Below are 19,105 nucleotides of genomic sequence, written 5' to 3' on the forward strand. Positions count from 1 at the left end.
GGGGTTTGATGCTCCCATCCTTAGCCCACTCTGACATCTGTGCCGCCTGCCTCAGTTACTGTGATAAGAAGGCTCTAAAACGGCACATAAAGAAAGCCTTGGCCATGGATTAAGAATCTGGGAAGGGACAAGTTTTCATTAACTTCAAATTTTAACTTTTTACCTAAAGAAATATTGTGGCTGACCAGAATCAGAGAGGGCAGTGAAATAAGTTCCTGCCATATCCACTGGCCAGTCCCTGGCAGCTCACTATTGTCCCAACTCTAGGAGCATGCGTGTGTTCATTCTGTGTAATAGACAAGGAATGAGTTGTGGCGATGGTACTTAACTGGAAGATCATTGACGAGTTCTCCTCCTTCTTCAGTGCTTCACTGCTATAATTACCATATTTTCTTTGTGGGTGGAGATCAGATCCCTTTTTTCCTCTTCCGGGAGGAGAGGTGTAATATATCATCCCGCAGTCAGTTCCAAATGCTCCAAGCAAGTTACTTACTCCCCACCACCAGGGTGAATGTCTGATCTTGAGGACCACAGGTTGTGATATGGAAGACACCAGGGTCGTGAAGCATGAGTACCTGGGAAGTGGTTGGACTTTTCTTTTATGAGAGGCCAGGAGGGAGAAGGGGAGGATTCTGTCACTTCAGGAAAGCTTCCTTGGATGAAGCGCTCTTCTGGAAGGGCATAGAGGCAAGGGGGTGTTTCAGACACACAAAAGAGTCAGTGAGGAGATTCTTTGTGTTGAAGCAGCATGGCAAAACTGAGGAAGAAAGGAGGGAAGGTATGTGCAAGTCTGGCTTGAAATGAGTTTCACTAAAAACACCTCAATTCTTGTCTGCACATTTTTGAGGCGTGTGAAAAGAAAAATGGAGGAAGTCACCTTCAGTGGTTTTGTGGCTTTTTAAGTATGACATACAGGATGTTGAATTTTAACCCCTGTTTATCCTGAAGGGTAGGCATATGTGGGGGATGAACAAGACACCTATTCTTTGAAATGTGCGTCGGTGCCAAGTGGCTCCTTGTCACTTGGAATCTCTCTCCTGTTTATTCCCTTTTCTGCTTCAAGTGTGAGTGCCACACACATAAAAGTATTCAAATAATAATAAAAAAGCTATGTAATCTCCCTAGGATTTCTGCATGAGCATATGAAAATTGTATTCTAAATATGACAGGAATGTGAGTCTTTTCCTTATAATAGAATTTCATGTGAGATTTTTAATTTTATCAGTGCCTATTGTGTGCTTGCATTCCAGAAAGCTTGGTAGACTTAATGGACAGTGTTCCCTTCAAAAATCAGTCATGTATGCGGGAGAGTCTGACTGGTTTTTATAACTGTCTGTGGCATCATTGGTTCATCTAGCATTTATAAAATTAATTTCAGTGTTTATTAACATAGGGTTCTTAAGTCAATAACCTTAAGTATTAGCTTAGACTCACGAACTTTTGGGTATGAAATGACGTATTGTGAACACTTAAAAAGAGTTTCATTACCCAGCAAAAATATGATCTTAAAAGCAATAATTTTTGAATGGGCCACTGAGACATATTTACAGAAAGTCTGGATTCCTACAGTGACAAATCCGAGGCCCCGGCGTTAATCAGAAAATCTGCGGCGTTCACATCTGGCTCCACCTGAAAGTCTGGTTCAGAATTTCCCTGTGATCCTGGCAGTTGCAGAAGAGAAGTTTTAGCTTTGTTTAGTATAACAAGAACTGCCTGACTCCCCAGCCAATAAATGTGTTCATGTAAAACTCCAGACAGTTTCTCTGAGACTGCACTCTTATCAGGGAGACCTCATTCTGCCTCTACTTAAAAGGGAGACTCGCAAGAGAGGAAGACTTGTGCTGGTCAGTGTTTGCTGAATTGAAAGTTATTCCAACATTTGCACATTCCCCAGAATGAATGACTGCTTAGCCTTCCAACAACGTAACTGTCAGTTTCCCCCCTCCAGTTTTCGATTGTACGTTTCATTTAGAAGAAAAGCCAAATGAGAAAATGCTTTCCTCACTTCTCCTCTAGACTGCAAACACTCAGAAATGACATCACGCACCCTAAAGAACCCCAAGATGACGAAGGCAGAGAGAGCCTGAGGAAACTGACTGCTTCTGCCATGAGTTTTAGGACTCATGTATGCAGATGAGCTTTTAAGAGCCGGTTCCCCGCCTTCTTCCTCAAAGGAAGTTTCTTGGTAGATCGCAGACACCTCATCCAGCCTGGGGGCGGGGGGGGGGGGGGTGAAAACTTGGCACGAGCCATTCCGGGCAGAGCACCGGATTTGTTCTCCTGGTGGAGAGAGCTGGAAGGAAGGAGTCGGCGTGCAAATAATGAAGGAGCACGGGGCCACCTTCAGTAGCGCCGGGATCAGCGGCGGCAGCGGTGACTCGGCTATGGACAGCCTGCAGCAGCTCCAGCCTAACTACATGTCTGTGTGTTTGTTTGCAGAAGAATCTTATCAAAAATTAGCAATGGAAACGCTGGAGGAACTGGACTGGTGCTTAGACCAGCTAGAGACCATACAGACCTACCGCTCTGTCAGCGAGATGGCGTCTAACAAGGTAAGAGATGACCGTTTTATTCATTAAAGTGTGACCGCGCGGGGAGCTCCGGGCTGCCCTGGCCTCCGCCAGCAGCAGAGGTGCACCGGGACGCCACTGTCAGCTTTGTTGATCTGCCTCCGATGATTCTATTCCAAAGTGCTCCACTTTGCTTGCGTCGTGATGCTACAGCAAAAGTTTAAAATCCTCAGCAGGCTTTAATTCCTAAACTTCTTTCTTAGTGATGCTGTGCGGAATGTGTTTAAGGTGAGGGGTGTTTATGAAGTGTACCAATCACCATACAAGTGAAAATGCTTTTTTTATTTTTTTGTAAACAGTTAGCAGGAAGATAAAATCTGAATGAATCAATAGGGTAAAATGTTGCGTTGCAGTCAGGTGTTATATATGTGTGTCTGAACAAGAAAATAATGTGATTTCTGTATATCGATGGTGAGAATGGTTTGCCCTAAAGTTTCATAAATTCTGAAATTCTCCTCAGAAGGATGTTCTGATATTCTCCAACGTTTCTTTTGTGATGCTGATATGACCTAAGATTAAAAAAAGAAACAATATACTTTGTCTCCAAAAAAAGAAAGTTATTTTTTAAAAGTTTGCTGCTTTACAAAGTGGAATCATATGAAATGAAGTTCCACCCGTACTGCAAAGAAATGGTTTTATGTACCATGCCCAGGCAAAACTTAGTGTTGAAGAGCTTTAATTATCTACCATTATATCATTTGTTTAAGTAACACCTGGATTTAGAGTGCTAATTTATGTAGTGAGAGTTGTTGCTTTTTGTTTGTATTTTTCTCTTGGAGACTGTTGATTTTATATCTATCTATCTATCATCTGTCTATCTATATGCACATATATATGTGTCTGTGTATGTATTATTTTAATTGAAAGCCTTAACACTGCACCCTCATAAATACACATTTCAAAATCCCCAATCATCCCAGCCTGAGGTATTATCTTATTGTCTTAAGGTTCTGGGGCTGGGAAGAGATTTTGCTCCGCACCTGCCAACATGCCCTTTCCAGCCTCGCGTGTGTGTCCCTCCTCCCTTTTTCCTGGGGTTAAAAGTATCACCTTCCCTTCGAGACTTGCTGGCTCCTGCTCAGAGGATCTGAGTAGAGGAAGCATCATGTCCTGAAGGTTGGCGGGGTAAGAGGGGGTGGTATAGAGAGTGGACTTTTCTTACTCTTGTTTATAGGTTAATGAAAGGGCAAAAAAAATAAGCCTCTCTCAAATTTTAGTTCAGATTCAACTTGGGAAAAAAAAAGGTTTGAGTTTTAACTATTTACTGACTTTTCTCTGAAGTTCTCAATTGAAGCTAAATTCTGGGTTTTTCCAGGCTGTTGTAAATCTCAACCAGCTGCTTCCCCATGAGGAGGGCGTAACTGCATAACTTCTCCAAACCACACTGGAGTTCATGTAGGAGGATTTTCACACAGGCTTTAGCCTCCTGTGAAACATTCACGGATACTCTGTTCTTTGCATTTTGTGATCATTGATACACATGCAAGATGGAGATCTGGTATTTAGGGGTAGTTTTTTAGCAGGTTTCACCATAAAGGACACCCTGAACTTTCTTCTGGAGTCACTAAGATACAGTGGGCAACTTTCTCCCCCTGGAGAAAAAGATTACTCATTGAGAAACTGCAAATTGCCATTAGTTTTCGTTTCGACTGTTGATGCCTTGTAGATTCTAACCAGGTTTGTGTCTGGAGTGCTGAAATTAGACATTGTCTATCTTGCAAATTTATTACAAATGATCTCATATTCAGTGTATAGTTACTGAGGCTCTGACACCAGGGACTGTGTAGGACCTAGTGAGAATTCAGGCTTCCGCTCCTCCTTTATGGTGTCCTGTGCAGGAAGCAATGAAAGTTGAATAGGGCTAACCCTAAAGAAAGGGCTAAACCTTAATGCTGACACAGTTAGCTTAAGTAGAAGGCATGCAGCTTCACCTATTTCTAGAGCTACAGTGGAGAGGTTGTAGGGCAAAGCAATTACCCAGTGGATGAATAATGTCCAGATGACAGCTGAAGTCAGTTTCAATTTTTAAAAAGATCTGTCTCTCTTTACTTAGCTCTCTTTTTACCTACCCCCAATCTCAAAGTCTTGATTATACTGATAATCATCTCAGGGTTAATCCATGGCACATATAATATAATATAATGTGAATATTATTGTCGCCACCAAAAAGAAATTGATCTATACCAGTTTAGGGGGAACTGAATTATCTGTGGTAAAACTAAAATTCACATTTCATTTTAAATATTCTCAAAGTTATTTGAGTGTTCCATCTGAGCTACTGTTTAAAAATATCATCATCGTCATCATCATCATTACTGTGTAGTCTTTTTCGATCATCTTCTGCTTACTCTCACTGAACACAGGAGCTGTGGCAAATCTCTGAGTTACAGACTTGGAAGTAAGTGTGAAGATGTTCTATACAGGAAGTTTGTGAAAAGCATGGGCTTTGGAGTCCAAAGATCATGGTTCAGATCCTGTTTCTATCATTTAGCTACTTGACCTTGGCCAACTTACTTAACTGCTCTAAGACTCAACTTTCTCATATGTAAAACAGGGATGAACGTGGTCCCTACCTTACTGGGGTTGCTGTGAAGATTGAGATAATGCGTCTAAAGCACTCAGCAAGGCCCCTGATGTGAAGCAAAAGTTCAATAAGTGATAACTTATTAATAGCATCTGCTACATCTTTGCATAAAACCATCTGTCTCTAGTTCTGATCAGCTAAGTGACTGCTGAGTTTTGTTTGCAGCCTCTGAACTTGCATGAGAGTGGTGATGGGAGTGCCTGTGTTTTGCTTAGGGGTTTGGAGATTACATGTATGCCAGTCTACATGCTAATGGTAGAACGTCAACTGCGTCTAGTAGAGGAAAACAAGTAGTCTTTATATTCACTTCATCTGGGTAGGGATGGATTTGTTTGTTGCTTTTTCTTAACCCTTTTGAAGAAAACCGTGACTCAAAGATTGCAACCATCCCAAGTGTGCTTCAGAGCCCAGAGAGTAAGATGAGGAACTGTTTCTGTGACTTACAGAAACATAGTTTTTCCCTTGGCTCAAATTTCCCTCATTCCTTAATGCTGGCCACAGGCCAAATGGAATTCCAGAATTACAGGGAAAGATGCAGCCAGGTGGGTCAGTATTGTAGATTATTTTCCCCCAAGAATTACAACAAGATGGAATAAATTAAGTAGGAGTTTTACAGGGCAATGACACTGTCTTTCAAGATGAAAAGGATATCTAGTGAACCTTCTGCCAGCAGCTAGACGCGTGAGAGCTGTTTTCTTTAACCACAGATTGCCTTCTTAGATTTGTTCATTAATTTTTTGTTTCAACTTTTATCACCTCCTGAATTAGAAGAATTGTCTTACGCTTCAGCGAAATGCATCAGAGCATGAGTTCCTCAGTGGCAAAACAGTCAGATGTTTTGAAAACAGGATGCTTTGGCTGCGCATTATAAAAAGAGGAACGGAAAGAGAAACAGTATAGAAAGGAAGAAAGCAAATAGCCTCAGCAGGGTCCCCAGCCCAACAGCGGCATAAACACTGACCTATCTTCCTGACCTTCACTGTAGCTCAGTTCCTGACCTCGTGTCACCAAAGCCAACCGACGTCATTGGAGGAGGAGAGGAGGAATGGCGCAGCTGCTGTGAGGGTGACTAGAATTTCCTGTCTCCTTCCTGACAGACGCAGGCTGAAAAGTACAGAGTTGCAACAACAGTGGCTGAGGAAGGACCGACACAGAACAATCCCAGTGAGGTGGCGTTGTGACTGAGGGGAAAGAGGGAGCTTTGACTGAGAAACAGTGTCTCTGACCTAAAATTTTCAGGTGAAAAATGTCAAAGGGGTTATTCGTACCGGGCATGTTGAATGTCTTTCAAAAGATGTAATACCCAGGGGCTTCCTTGGCGGCGAAGTGGTTGAGAGTCCGCCTGCCGATGCAGGGGACACGGGTTCCTGCCCCGGTCCGGGAGGATCCCACATGCCGCGGAGCGGCTGGGCCCGTGAGCCATGGCCGCTGAGCCTGCGCGTCCGGAGCCTGCGCTCCGCAACGGGAGAGGCCACAGCAGTGAGAGGCCCGTGTACCGCAAAAAAAAAAAAAAAAAAGATGTAATACCCAGTAAGGAGCTATCTTCAAGCAGCTGGTCACTGACCTAACTTTCCCCCACAAGTCCCCCACTACACTTTTCTTTCTCAACTAGTTTTGCCCTGGGGCTATTTTATGTGTAGTACAAAGGTTTGGGCCTTATCAATGAAAATGGATGTTCTGTTGTTGAAAAGAGCAGTCCTGAATAATATCAGTACTCTCTTGAGAATGGAGCACCAGGACCCAGCATTTCAGTAAATGTTTGCTAAGGAAGTCTATAAGATGGGAACGGGAGACAGACGGACCTTTTCCTCTAAAGGGCATCAGAAAGTCCGCTACAGATACCATGACAGGGGAAATGAGTCCTCTCAGCTCTACAGGTTTATTTTTCCGATTCTTCAGGTTGTAGCCGTACTAGAGTACCAAACGTGAAGCCAACTACTTGCCTGTGCTCTTGGGTGGGAGGGAATTAAGTCATCGAATTCTACCAGCCTGGAGCCACCTGGGGCCCAAGCTGCATGTCACTGGAATGTGACCATGATAGGTTGATTCCCTTACAGTTGGTGAGTCATTCTCTATCCAGTCGTATAATTTGTAAGGATGGGAAATGTTGGATCCAGCAGAACTGAAAGGAAATAGATCTTATTGATCAATGGATTCATCTTAGAACTCTGTTGGGAAGATGATAGACAGGTAACCAATTATTGAAAGGGATTAATTCCACTTTGGCGCAAAATTGAATGACATGATTAGAGCAGTGCCCCCCATGGGGCAGGAGGACCCCTCTTCCTGGGCACTGTGCTTATAGAGAGCCTAGCTTAGTCTGTACCCAGCTGTACTCTGCTCCAGGACCTGGGGAGGCTGCTAGGTCGAGGGAGCACCTGTGCTCCCCCTTCCATACTGCATCTACCCTCACATTGTCTGCTCAAATGGCTTTGAACTCACTTCCAGGGCCTATGCAGGCCTCTTACCTGGGTGTGCTACAGGAAAGCATACCTTTAAGCCCAAGGAGTAGCCAAGAGGCAGCAATCTGGCTTGAGACAGTAGTGTGGGAGAAGCTTGGACATGCAGGCTGTCTAAGCAGAGGGTGTACTTATGGGACCCACATACAAGGTCCCTGGTGGTGCTAGGACATGGGGAAAGAATGGGGCAGGGCGTGGTCCATGAACTAGATCCGCCTGCACTACCATATCCAAGGTGTTCAAGTTTTCTAAATTCAATCTGGCCTTCCGTAGGAAGGGATGTCTGTCAAAGTAGGAGTATTGGAGGCAGCTCAATTTATATCCTTATACAATTAGACTTATGATATGTGGCTCCACAAATGTTGGAGGAGACCTCAGATTAGAGGGCAGAATAGAATAAAAATCAGTTCTGATGGCCAAGAGGGGGACTCAGACAGTGTTTTGGTCCAATTTTTCTTTCTCTACTGCTCAGATATGTATGGTACTAGAGAGAGCAAAGTGGAAAGAGCCTGGGAATAAGCCATGAGTTTGAGTTCTAGCTCTGCCTTTATTGAGGTGTTTTATCTTAAACAATTAAATCATTTTGAATCTTTGCATTTTCTTAACTACAAAAAAAAAAATTGTTGGAGAGGACTGTCTCCATGGTCTACTTCAGCTCTTGTATTTATCAATAGAATAATAATAGTGAACAACCAATCTATTTTTGCAGGTGTATACTTTGTGTGCAGATATTGTGCTAAGCTCCTGATCTACATTCTGTCATTAATACTCACAGCAACTCTTTGGATAGGTACTGTTATTATCCCCATTTTACAGATGAGTAGAGTGTGGCTTAGAGGGTTGAAATAAATTGCCTAAGGTAAAGATGAGAGCCAGGATTCATACCCAGGGCCATCTGACTCACCACCAATGACCCCAATGGGACAGATAAATATAGAAATAAAGAGATAGTTAATCATTCTTATAAGGGAATTTTGTTGTGGTTTCTGGGAGGTCTTATTCTTCTAACTCTGGCTATCACTGATGGGTAGGTCTGGTTCAGAATCCTAATCTGCAATTACCATATTCTGGGCCTCTAAATTGGCCATTAATAACCTCCAGCTCTGTCTTTGTGGCTGGGAAGCAGTGTCCATTAACATAGAAGAGGGGGAAGAATAACCATAGTTATAGAAAATGGTTCTAAAGCATCCATAAAACTGTAAATAATGATATTAAACTAATCCACTGTATCAGTTTGCTAAATTCAAGGTCTATTTTTTTCCCCAAAGTCTTCTCTAACATGACCTAAGATAAGATAGTAAGTTTTGTTTAAAGGACTTTAGCCTACCCTCTAATTTCCCTTTTACCTACCCCCCCCAACCCCCGAAATAAAAAGAAAACAGAGGCTATTCCTGTAATTTTTTTCATTTTATTACGATTAAAATAATTGGGGCAATTTCATCATATACTATGTCCTTTCCAATGCATGCAATATGACCATAAAACAGAAGAGCGATGTTTCTGTAGCAGTAATCAATATAGGGAAATTTCCTAGAAGTAACATGGAGACTGTCTCCCTTAGATTTGTCTTCATGCAGAGATGAAATAGAAAATTAAGTTGTTTATTCTTTATCCAGCATTATTTCAGTTACTCTTTCTGACAAAATAGAGTTGTATTATTGAGTGTAAGTCAGTATTCCACGTTCTATTCTTATCAAAACCTAAATCGAAGATTTTGAAATTTGTTTAGTGCTTTGTAGTAAATTTGATCTGTAATCTGTTTTACTTAATTGAAATACTTTTGCATTGGTATTTACAGAACCATTTTCTCCACTGAATTCTAATCCATTCAGCCCACTTAACTCACTTGAAAGTACCCAAGTGAACAAATCTCTAAAAAACAAGAAGGAATGAAGTGAAGGAACATTACCATTGATTGGTGCACCTCTGGCTAGCTGATAAGAGCTGATATTCTCAAAATAGAATAAATAAGTCATTTTAATGGGAGCCTTTCTCTCCACATTAAAAAAATCAGGTAATTATGTTTAGAGTACAAGTATAAATCTAGAACACTAGTTTTGAAAAATAGAATTACACCATGTCAATGGAATAAAGGTTTGTTTTACATCTTTTTATACTTCTTTCTCATCGTTTTTTTTCTTTTAGAGTATGCCCCGGTCTAGAAGCCTCCCCAGATTCATGCCATTGTTATCTATGAAAGAAAAGGCCAAGGGTGGAGCTTGTTCTTGTGCTATTCTTCCAGCACATCTTACTTCTAAGTAAACGTGTGCTCAGCAAGTAGAGATAGCTCAGCTCTGGAAGCCAGGACTTACCAAATCAGAAGATACCAGGGCAAACTTGTGCCACGGTCAATAGATTTCACACTCTAGAAGGCTCTGTGCCAGTTGTCACCGTGCATCTCTGCACATCCCTCCACTTTAGCATTTTTCAGGGATCTGCCAACCCCTCTCTGTCTTGCCCAGTTGTACGTGATGTTTCCCTCAACTGGTGCCAAACTGTTTAGTCTCTTGGATATTTTACTGTAACTTCCTTTGTTTGATTTACTTTAAAGTAGCCAAGTGTTTCCACAAAGAAAGGACTGTTAAGTTATTTAGAAATGAAGAAGACAGTAAAACTCCTGTTTCTTTTGTTTCTGTTGTGGGAAGTCACTGATAATCTTTTTCTCTTTAAAAAGTGCCTGATACTTTTTTCTCTTTATGGAGTAGAGTTTAAAAGCTATAAATCATACAATTCTGCTCATGAGTCACATGTTTCTTCAGCTAATTACTTGCCATTTAAAAACCTTCAGAGATTGAAGTTTAGTGAACTTATTGAAAAGAAAATTCATCTGCATGGCTCAATTTCATCTCTTTTTTCCTTTTTTTAGCTATTCAGAATATGGTCATCTTAAAGATAGTCATTTTAAAACTCTAAATGGCCCAGTTCCCTTTATTCTTTGGTAACAGCATAGTGCGTAATGTTATAACCCGCAGCAAATTATAAAAATGAAATTTGAGTACAGATACCAGAAGGTAAAAGTGACTTATCCAGTTTAAAAAATTTGCATTTAAGGGCTTCCCTGGTGGCGCAGTGGTTGGGAGTCTGCCTGCCGATGCAGGGGACACGGGTTCGTGCCCCGGTCCGGGAAGATCCCACATGCCGCGGAGCGGCTGGGCCCGTGAGCCATGGCCGCTGAGCCTGCGTGTCCAGAGCCTGTGCTCCACAACGGGAGAGGCCACAGCAGTGAGATGCCCGTGTACTGCAAAAAAAAAAAAAAAAAAAAAAAAAAAAATTGCATTTAAGACAAGAGGTCTTGGCATTTTATATCTGAAAATTTAAAATGGTTATTTTGGAAAGAAAACAGTAAGAAGAGGTGTTATCATTAAATAAAAATATCTGTCCAGCTCAACCACATAGGCTGTGTGCTAAAGCTAATCAAATGGGGCAAAGTGGAGTGATAATCTGGCAACTATATAATGTCTTTGGTCAGTATGGATGGTAAAAGTTGATAAGCCTAACCAAAAGAGACCTGAATGTATTCTTTCTAGCTATAGTCTTATGCGGTTGCATTAGACAAAATTCCCGAACTTTGAGCCCATAATGGAGCCATAGGTATTACCTATTTTAAGACTTCATTTTATAGATGAGGATTATAAAAACTGAGGGTTAAATATCTAATATGCTCCACAGATCTTTGTAAAATATAAAAAAGAAATCTAAATGAAAAGTAATTTTATTATGACATGACTTCTCCAGAGTCATCAGGTTAATTAGTGGAAGATTAAGGTACTAAAATCCAGCTTGCTCTTCATCTTCAGCAAAAAGCTGATTAAGCTTAAGAAAGACGTGGGACATTCCCTCTTTAGCTTGCAATGAGTTTTAACCTTCTCATTACTCTTCATGAATAAAAGCTCTACATGTCTTAATCATTTCAAGTAAAGAGAACTAATTTAGTATTCCTGAAAATTGTGTGATCAAAATCTAGCAGGAAATAGTTGGAGCAAGTTACTTTAAATGTCCCTGGCATTGGTTGTTTTGTTTTTCTTCTCTTTGCTTTTTCAATTTCTGAATAACTATACATATTAATATATCTGAATTAATACATATTAATATAATAGACATATATATGCATACATATATCATCAGATAAAAACCTCATTAAGGCAACCAGGATTAACATTTTCATCCTCACATAATTGAAATGCTACCCTACAGATAATTTATTTCCAACCTTTTCAGTTAACATAATAGCCTATTTCTTCATTCTTTCCTTAGGTTAGATTCCCATAAATGGAATTAATGGATTAAAAGGCAACATTTTTAAGGCTTTGATACTTATTTGCTTTCCCACTGATCCCAATGCCAAAGTTTAAGTAGTAAAAACCCTGTGATTAGTAAAACTCCTTCAGTTTCTTTCTATTTCTTCCTTTCCTCTCTCTGAAACTGAAGGTGATAAATTGGAGAGTTTTACCAACTGGTAGAAAAATAGTCAACGTTCCAATTCTCTCTGGTACTTAGCAGAGCTGTTGGCTTAGGAAGTAGAAACAAAGACAGTGATCTCAGGTTGACCCTATCCCTGTACCCCAGAATGTTTCTGCCCAGTGGCGCAAATTATGCAAAGCTCTCCCAACTCAAATAAGATTTCTGGATTCTTGAGCTGTGTCATCAACATCTTGGTGGAGTTGGGTTCAACAGTGTTGGCAGCCACACATTTAGAAACAATATTGATGTAATTAATGCCTTGTCAACGTTTTAAATCAAATAAACCTCATTTACAGTAGATAGAGATACATTGTGATGTGTTTAGGTAGCTCAAGATGAGTTTTGATGTTTAACTCAGATGTCTGAGTTAAGCACATGTTGCGAATATCTTGCCATAAAACATTGACAAACTCTGAACTATTAACCTAACTACTTAAAATGAGCAGATGCAGGAAAAAATAAAGGGAAAATGACTTGGGAAGAACTGATTATCTCGTTTATAGTAGTCCCTCCCCCTTATCTGTGGTTTTGCTTTCCACCATTTCAGTAACCCGTGGTCAACTGCAGTCCAAAAATATTTAATGGAAAATTCCAGAAGTAAACAATTTCTAAGTTTTAAATTGCGCGCTGTTCTGATTAGCGTGATGAAATCACACACCGTCCCACTTCACCCACCCGGAGGCACGTGATTCACCCCTTTGTCCAGCATATCCTGCCCAATAGTCACTTAGTAGCCAGCGGGGGTTATCAGATCAACTGTCCTGGTATCTCAGTGCTTGTGTTCAAGTGACCCTTACTTTACATTTTACATAATAATGGCCCCAAAGCACTAGAGTAGTGCTGCTGGCCATTCAGATATGCCAAAGAGAAGTTATAAAGTGCTTCCTTTAAGTGAAAAGGTAAAAGTTCTCAATAAGGAAAGAAAAAAATCACATGCTGAGGTTGCTAAGATCTATGGTAAGAATAAATCTTCTATTGGTGAAATTGTGAAAAAGAAAAAATAAATTTGTGCCAGTTTTGCTCCTCAAGCTGCAAAAGTCATGGCCACACTGTGTGATAAGTACTTAATTGAGACGGAAAAAGCATTAAATTTGTACAATAAGATATTTCGAGAGAGAGGCCACATTCCCGTAACTTTTATTACAGTATATTGTTATAATTGTTTTATTTTAGTATTTATTGTTGTTAATCTCTTACTGTGCCTAATTTGTAAATTAAACTTTATCATAGGTATGAATGTATAGGAAAAAACATTGTATATATATAGAGTGCAGTACTATCTTCAGTTTCATGCATCCACTGGGGGTGGAACATATCCTCCACCAATAAAAAGGGACTAGTGGATAATGTTTATTAAGGGAAATCATTCCATGCCAAAATATCCTTGATAGTCTAACTTTAGCTTTTTTGATATTTACCCATTGCTAATCATTACTTATTTTATCAAGTAGGAAAAAGTTAGAAATTTTCTTAGCATATAATGTAGGAAATGAAAAGAAAATTTTCAACTCCTGGATGGATAAGAAAACTTAGTTTTTTAGCCGTTATAAGATACAGAAGACTTGAATTTAAAAGTTAAAATATGTAAAAGGAGATTTCACTGCTGGGGGTGAAAGGGGGGAGAGGAGATTATTTAATAACCAGGATAATCAGCTGAGTATAGGAAAAGAACTGACAGAGTTGAAAAAAATAGACTAAAATTTTAGTAGCTCTGGTTGTTCCCAACAGTGGACTTCCAACTTCCTCTCTACCCTCGATATCAGAAGATCTATTGAAAACAAGGAAGAGTTTTATTATAACCTGAGAATGAAGGAACGTTGGCTCTACCCGTCTCTTGGTATCCTGTTGCCTAGAAAACCTCCCTTTGGCTCCAATACATCATCAGGCCCTGTACTATGAACCTACTCCTGGTCTGCTAGCCTTCTTGGCTTTCTTTTTTTGAAACCCTGCCTTAGCTACCCTGACTTGGATCAAATTTTCATAGACCATCCTCTTAGCTATCTTATTGGTTAATATCATAGCTAACATTTTCATTATCTGGGGTTTTATTTATGTCTGCTCCAGTTTGCAAGCTCTTGAGTCCTGAAATTCTGCTTTGCATTTTTGAAGCTCTACATTTGCTTATAGAGGTAGTCGGGCTAAAAATTATCAAGGAGGCATAGCTCTACTTCTGTCTGTCAGAAGGGAAGTGAAAAGCAGATGAAGGCTTTTGTCAGTTGGTGGTAATTGATTTTGGTTTTGTTTTATTTGGAAAAGCTCTCTGCAGTTCTACTTGTTTTGGTCATTTAGGACATTTGTTGGCATTGGGAGTTTTGATAGCTTATCCTGGTTTTGACCAATGCTAGGACGGGTAATGACCTCACTGGTGGGCACAGCACTGTTTAAAGATGGAAACATTTTTTTGCATTTTCAAAAACTTTAAATTCATGGAACATGCTTAGACTATCCAGGGGTAATGTGCATTTCCAGTATCCTTTTGCACACCCATTTGCCTGTGAGAAGACTAGAGACTTTCTGACGGGTCACTAATGAGATGGACTCCAACTCCTGCTGTAGATAGCCCAGAAGGGTCAGTTTCACTGACCAAATGCTACCCATCCACCAAGATGAAAGGGCACAGTGCCCTCCCTGCCTCAGTCCCTGTCCATTGCAATCACTGCTCCTGGCTCCATTCTGTAATTGAGTCAGAATGATTTAGCTAGATCTGCGTTTATTGATGCAATGGGTATGTTTTTCTTGGCCAGGGCTAGTACATTACTTGTGTTCTTGACAGGATGAGCTGCCACTGAATTTTTCCCTGCTGTATTTTAACACATTTAAGATCTAGTTGCACCACATTGATTTGCATCTGTCTTACCAATTGCGTGGGAGCGTCCCTGATAATATCTCAAGATTTATCAGTATTATTTTTTAAACACTTTAAAATCAGTATAATTTAATTTCAGTACGTTCATTTTATTTTGCTTGTTCATTTTGCTTTATTTTGCTAATTAAAAATACTCCTTTACTAATAATCTTTTTTTGTATGTTTGAAGCATTAAGGTAAGGTCATTGTTGAATGCTGCATAGTAAAATAGTAAAATTTCTAACTTTGAAAGGTCATAGATTGCTTTTCAAAAAAAGGCTTTCAGGGCCCTTGATAAATCCTAAAATAGGAGAACTTTGCCAAAATAAACAAACAAAAACATGAACCCCTGGGCAAGACTGGATTCTCTTTTTTTTTAAGTAAAATAAATATATTGAGTTAAAATGAGTAAAAAATGAGCTTTTTGGTAAAGGTAATGAAGAAGGAGGAGATACTGGTAAGAAATAATTCAGGAGAGATTTTTCTTCTTTGAACACTTTTCAAATCTAACTACATGAGCCAGGACTGCACTTTCCCAAGGACTCTGGTTTTGCGCGAGGGAACATTAATTATGGGGCAGTGTAGAAATTTTTAAGGCCCATTTCTTCACTTACAGCTTATTTGCTCTCAAAGCTTCCTGCAGTACCAAGATAGAGCATTACGTAAAGGGCCACTGTCTTTAAGTGTATAGCTGTTTGTTATTTTTGTGTTGCCAGATCCAAGATAGCATGGTAAGGAAACCTATCTGAAGAGCCCTTTGCTCAATACACAGCACTCCCACCTATGTTATCTCATCTGATGCTCACCAAGAGGAACGTATTAGTATATCTCCATATTCAATGTGAAACCAAGCTACAAGCTGTGTTCAAGACTCTCAGCCACTAAATCATGATGCTTAGAATCAAATCTGTTCTCTTTACTTCAAAGTCAAATGACTTAAAAATAGTAATTAAAAGGAAAACCAAAAGATTAGTATGATGTATGTTTACATTTTTATAAAAGAACAACAGCAGGAAAAACTAATATTTTTTATCAGGATGTTACCTTTGAAATGTGGTGGTTAATGATTGGAAGAGAGCAAAATGGACTTTTTTGCTGGTAATATTCTCGTTTCCTACCTGAGTGCTTGTTAAACAAGTATGGTCATTTTGTACACTATTTTGTGTATATTTTGCACACCAATAAAAGTTTTAAAAATAATAATAATAATAATTAAGAGGAAATCCACAGGGTAATTTATTATATTCTTCTATGCCTTGCCAACAAAACATATACTCATAGAATTTTAAAGCTAGAGCTCGACCTTCTTATTTTTCAGACCTCAGCTTAGATGTTTTCTCTTTGGAGAGGTCTTCTCTAATTATCCTAAGTCAGTAGCTTATTTGTTTTACAATTTTCTGTCACAATTTATGATTTTTGATGTTTTTTATTGTTTTTGTTGTAGAACTTGGTTTTTACTAATCTCCTCCCTTTGACTGTAAGGTTATTGGTGACATGAATTGTGTCTACCTTGTTCATTATTGTAGTTCTGGCATTTAGAATAGCTCTAGGCATTCAAATAAATATTTGTTGGATCACGTGCATGATGGCTCGGAAACTTAATTTGTTGAGGACCAACTATATTGTTAGTGGCAAATCTATTAGAACCCAAGAATCCTGTTTCCTGTTGCACTGTACTGTGCTACACATAGGTGCTGCCCATGACCAATTCTAGTTTTTCTAATTGTTAGCTTTGATGAGAAATTCCCATCTGGTTCACAGTGGCTCTTCAAAGTACCCTCAGAAGCAGCAAAAGCTTGCACCAGAGCCTTCCCCAAATGCAATCAGATAACACAGAACAAAGTCTTGGGGACAAATGTTCTTTCCTCGTGAGCAGAAATATGAAGCACATTTTTGGTTGGTTGTTTGGTTCAACATCGGGGTATTCAGCTTACCTTTCTCTTGAAAAGTCTGCATCCTGTGGACAAGAATCTAAGCTCTACAGAGACTGACAATAGCCACTGCACACTCAGCTGGGAATGCTCTGTGAATACATGTTGTGTCTAAAACTCAGCCATTTGCCGTATCTGTTGTGTCTGGGGCATAGGAGCTTAGTCATTATGCCATTGTTTGGTTGTATTTTTCATTCCTGACATATTGCTGGTACTCCTCTCATCCCCACCTTGGCCACACATTCAATTAATTCAGAGATGCTGCTGGATTGACCTGAACTGTGGAAATCTGAGTAAAATGCATGCTTGGTACAGTTGTCCTTATGTCAGGCAATCTGTGGCCATTCATGGCTTCTGGTTAATTCATAAAGAGTTCTGAAGTCTCTAAATTTGAGGAAATTGGCTAAGTCATGAAATCATGAAAGGCTAGATTTGAAACAGCTCGACATCTCCAAAATAAACTTTTTAAAGGTATGGCTTTAACACAAGGCCATTTTGAGTTATGGCTTTATCTGACAGGTCTCATCTATCTTTCTGGCAATTCTGGTTTACACTTCTTAGACTGATGAATAGTCTAAATGTCAACCAGCGAGCCAGAACTTCTATGAGTAACTCATGTGTCACGTAATCTATATGACATAGCACTGCATCACACCTGCAGCAGCATATCAGGGAAATTCTGTAGTTAATTTCTTGTCAACAATGAAAAGAAAAGAGTTTAGGTGCTAAAGAGCCAACCAAAACCTCCACCCAGATGCAAACCAAGTGAAAAAGGTGCCAAGAGCTCAGATTGTTTGAAAATTCAGAGAAAAACTCAGTTTTAAGTACAAATTCTACAACAGTCTCAGACACCTTACCAACCACTGTATATATATTGTTTCTAACCTTCCAATTTTAAAGATAGAAAAACTTAGTCTCCAAGAAACTCAACGACGTGCCAAGTTTCTCAGTCTAAGTTACAAGATAGGATTTTATTTTCAGACCCAGTTGTATACTCAGCTGATCCTATGTCATGTTATTATGATGTTGGGTCTGCTGTTAGAGTCTTATTTATGCTGTTAGACCCCACTGGTAAGGCCATCCTGTAGTCAGAACCCCTTCTACTTCATGTATAACCTATGCATCTAACTCTGAAACTACTTTTATAAGTAGTTTCATGCACCCAACAAACCTATACATCTGGGGGTATGCTGTTCTGCAAAGCATCCATCCATCTCTTCTAAACTTTGGTAGCTAATAATAGGAAAAACAAAATGCAAAACAAGTATAACTGTCTTTTTTGAGGCTAAAATTACTTAAGACTACTGCATTCATCCTTTATGATTTAAAAATATGTTCAAATCTCTAACCTATGGTAGATTCTTCTCAATTTGCAAGGACGTATTCTAGCGTAGGGATTACCAAAATACCAACAGATAACATATATTTATCCAGGGAAGAAAAGGATATTTCTATGTAACCCAGGGATTTTCTTTATTTATTTGATGGTCCCTAGAGTTGATCTTGAACATTTCCAGACTAAGCGGCTGTCCCAACCCTGGGAAACTGCTAATCCAGAAGCAGCGGTTCCCAGGGGACGTTTTGAAGCATCCCGTTGTCTTTTATCTCAAAGGGTATGTGAAAGTTGCTAGCTGAAATCAATATAATTAATATTAAACACAAGGTATGCTGCATATTGTGTTTAAAAGGGGTATAGTAGTAATCTCAAAAATCAGCTATGGTAGATTTTTATGGCTGCAAAAATAGTGGAAATTTTAATAAGGCAATATTTAATGCAAGATTTTAAGCAACCCAGGAGATGTTATAGGATAAAATTGCAAATCAGTTCTTAAAGAAAATCATGACCAATTTTTATGGGGTTATGAAAAGAACGTAGAATGTTTGGGGGATGATTTTCTGTTCTGTGGCATTGCTTTCAAGTTAAATATGAAGGCCTTGAAGCATAGGTCGTGTTTTCCGCTGGTCGGGAGTGGACACTAAACTGAAAGGACCGTGGGTCTGATGCATGGTAAGATTTCTAATTTTAAAAATGTAACAAGTTGTAGAACCTCTGGCTATGTAATCATTCAAAAGAAACCTTAGTCTTCTGCTTTGGAATCGCATTAACGTCCCATGGCCCTGGAACTGGCTTTAGAAGCTTGAGGTTAAATATTAGCCATCGTGCACAGAAGAAGCTGTAGAAGGCTTAAATGGAAAAACAAAAGAGTAACTAAATAGCTTACCTTGATTCCTTGATTTTTCTCATTGCTACTGTG

The 19,105-nt window shown here is 39.5% G+C and overlaps 1 protein-coding gene across 7 annotated transcripts in view; it reads left to right on the forward strand.

The window, feature by feature from the left end:
- The window catches only part of PDE4B (phosphodiesterase 4B), a 596,404-nt gene that overhangs the window by 552,253 nt on the left and 25,046 nt on the right, over positions 1-19,105 (forward strand). For 4 of the 7 annotated variants that reach the window (XM_067726455.1, XM_067726457.1, XM_067726456.1 and 1 more), the window contains one exon: positions 2,440-2,552. In XM_067726455.1, the coding sequence (XP_067582556.1) occupies positions 2,440-2,552 (113 nt within the window). Of the gene's footprint in view, positions 1-1,730; positions 1,845-1,927; positions 2,186-2,439; positions 2,553-19,105 lie in introns of those variants that run through there. The other 3 variants (XM_067726460.1, XM_067726459.1, XM_067726461.1) reach the window with 3 other exon arrangements.

This window comes from Pseudorca crassidens, chromosome 2, assembly GCF_039906515.1.
Source record: "Pseudorca crassidens isolate mPseCra1 chromosome 2, mPseCra1.hap1, whole genome shotgun sequence".
In the NCBI taxonomy this organism is placed as follows: Eukaryota; Metazoa; Chordata; class Mammalia; order Artiodactyla; family Delphinidae; genus Pseudorca; species Pseudorca crassidens.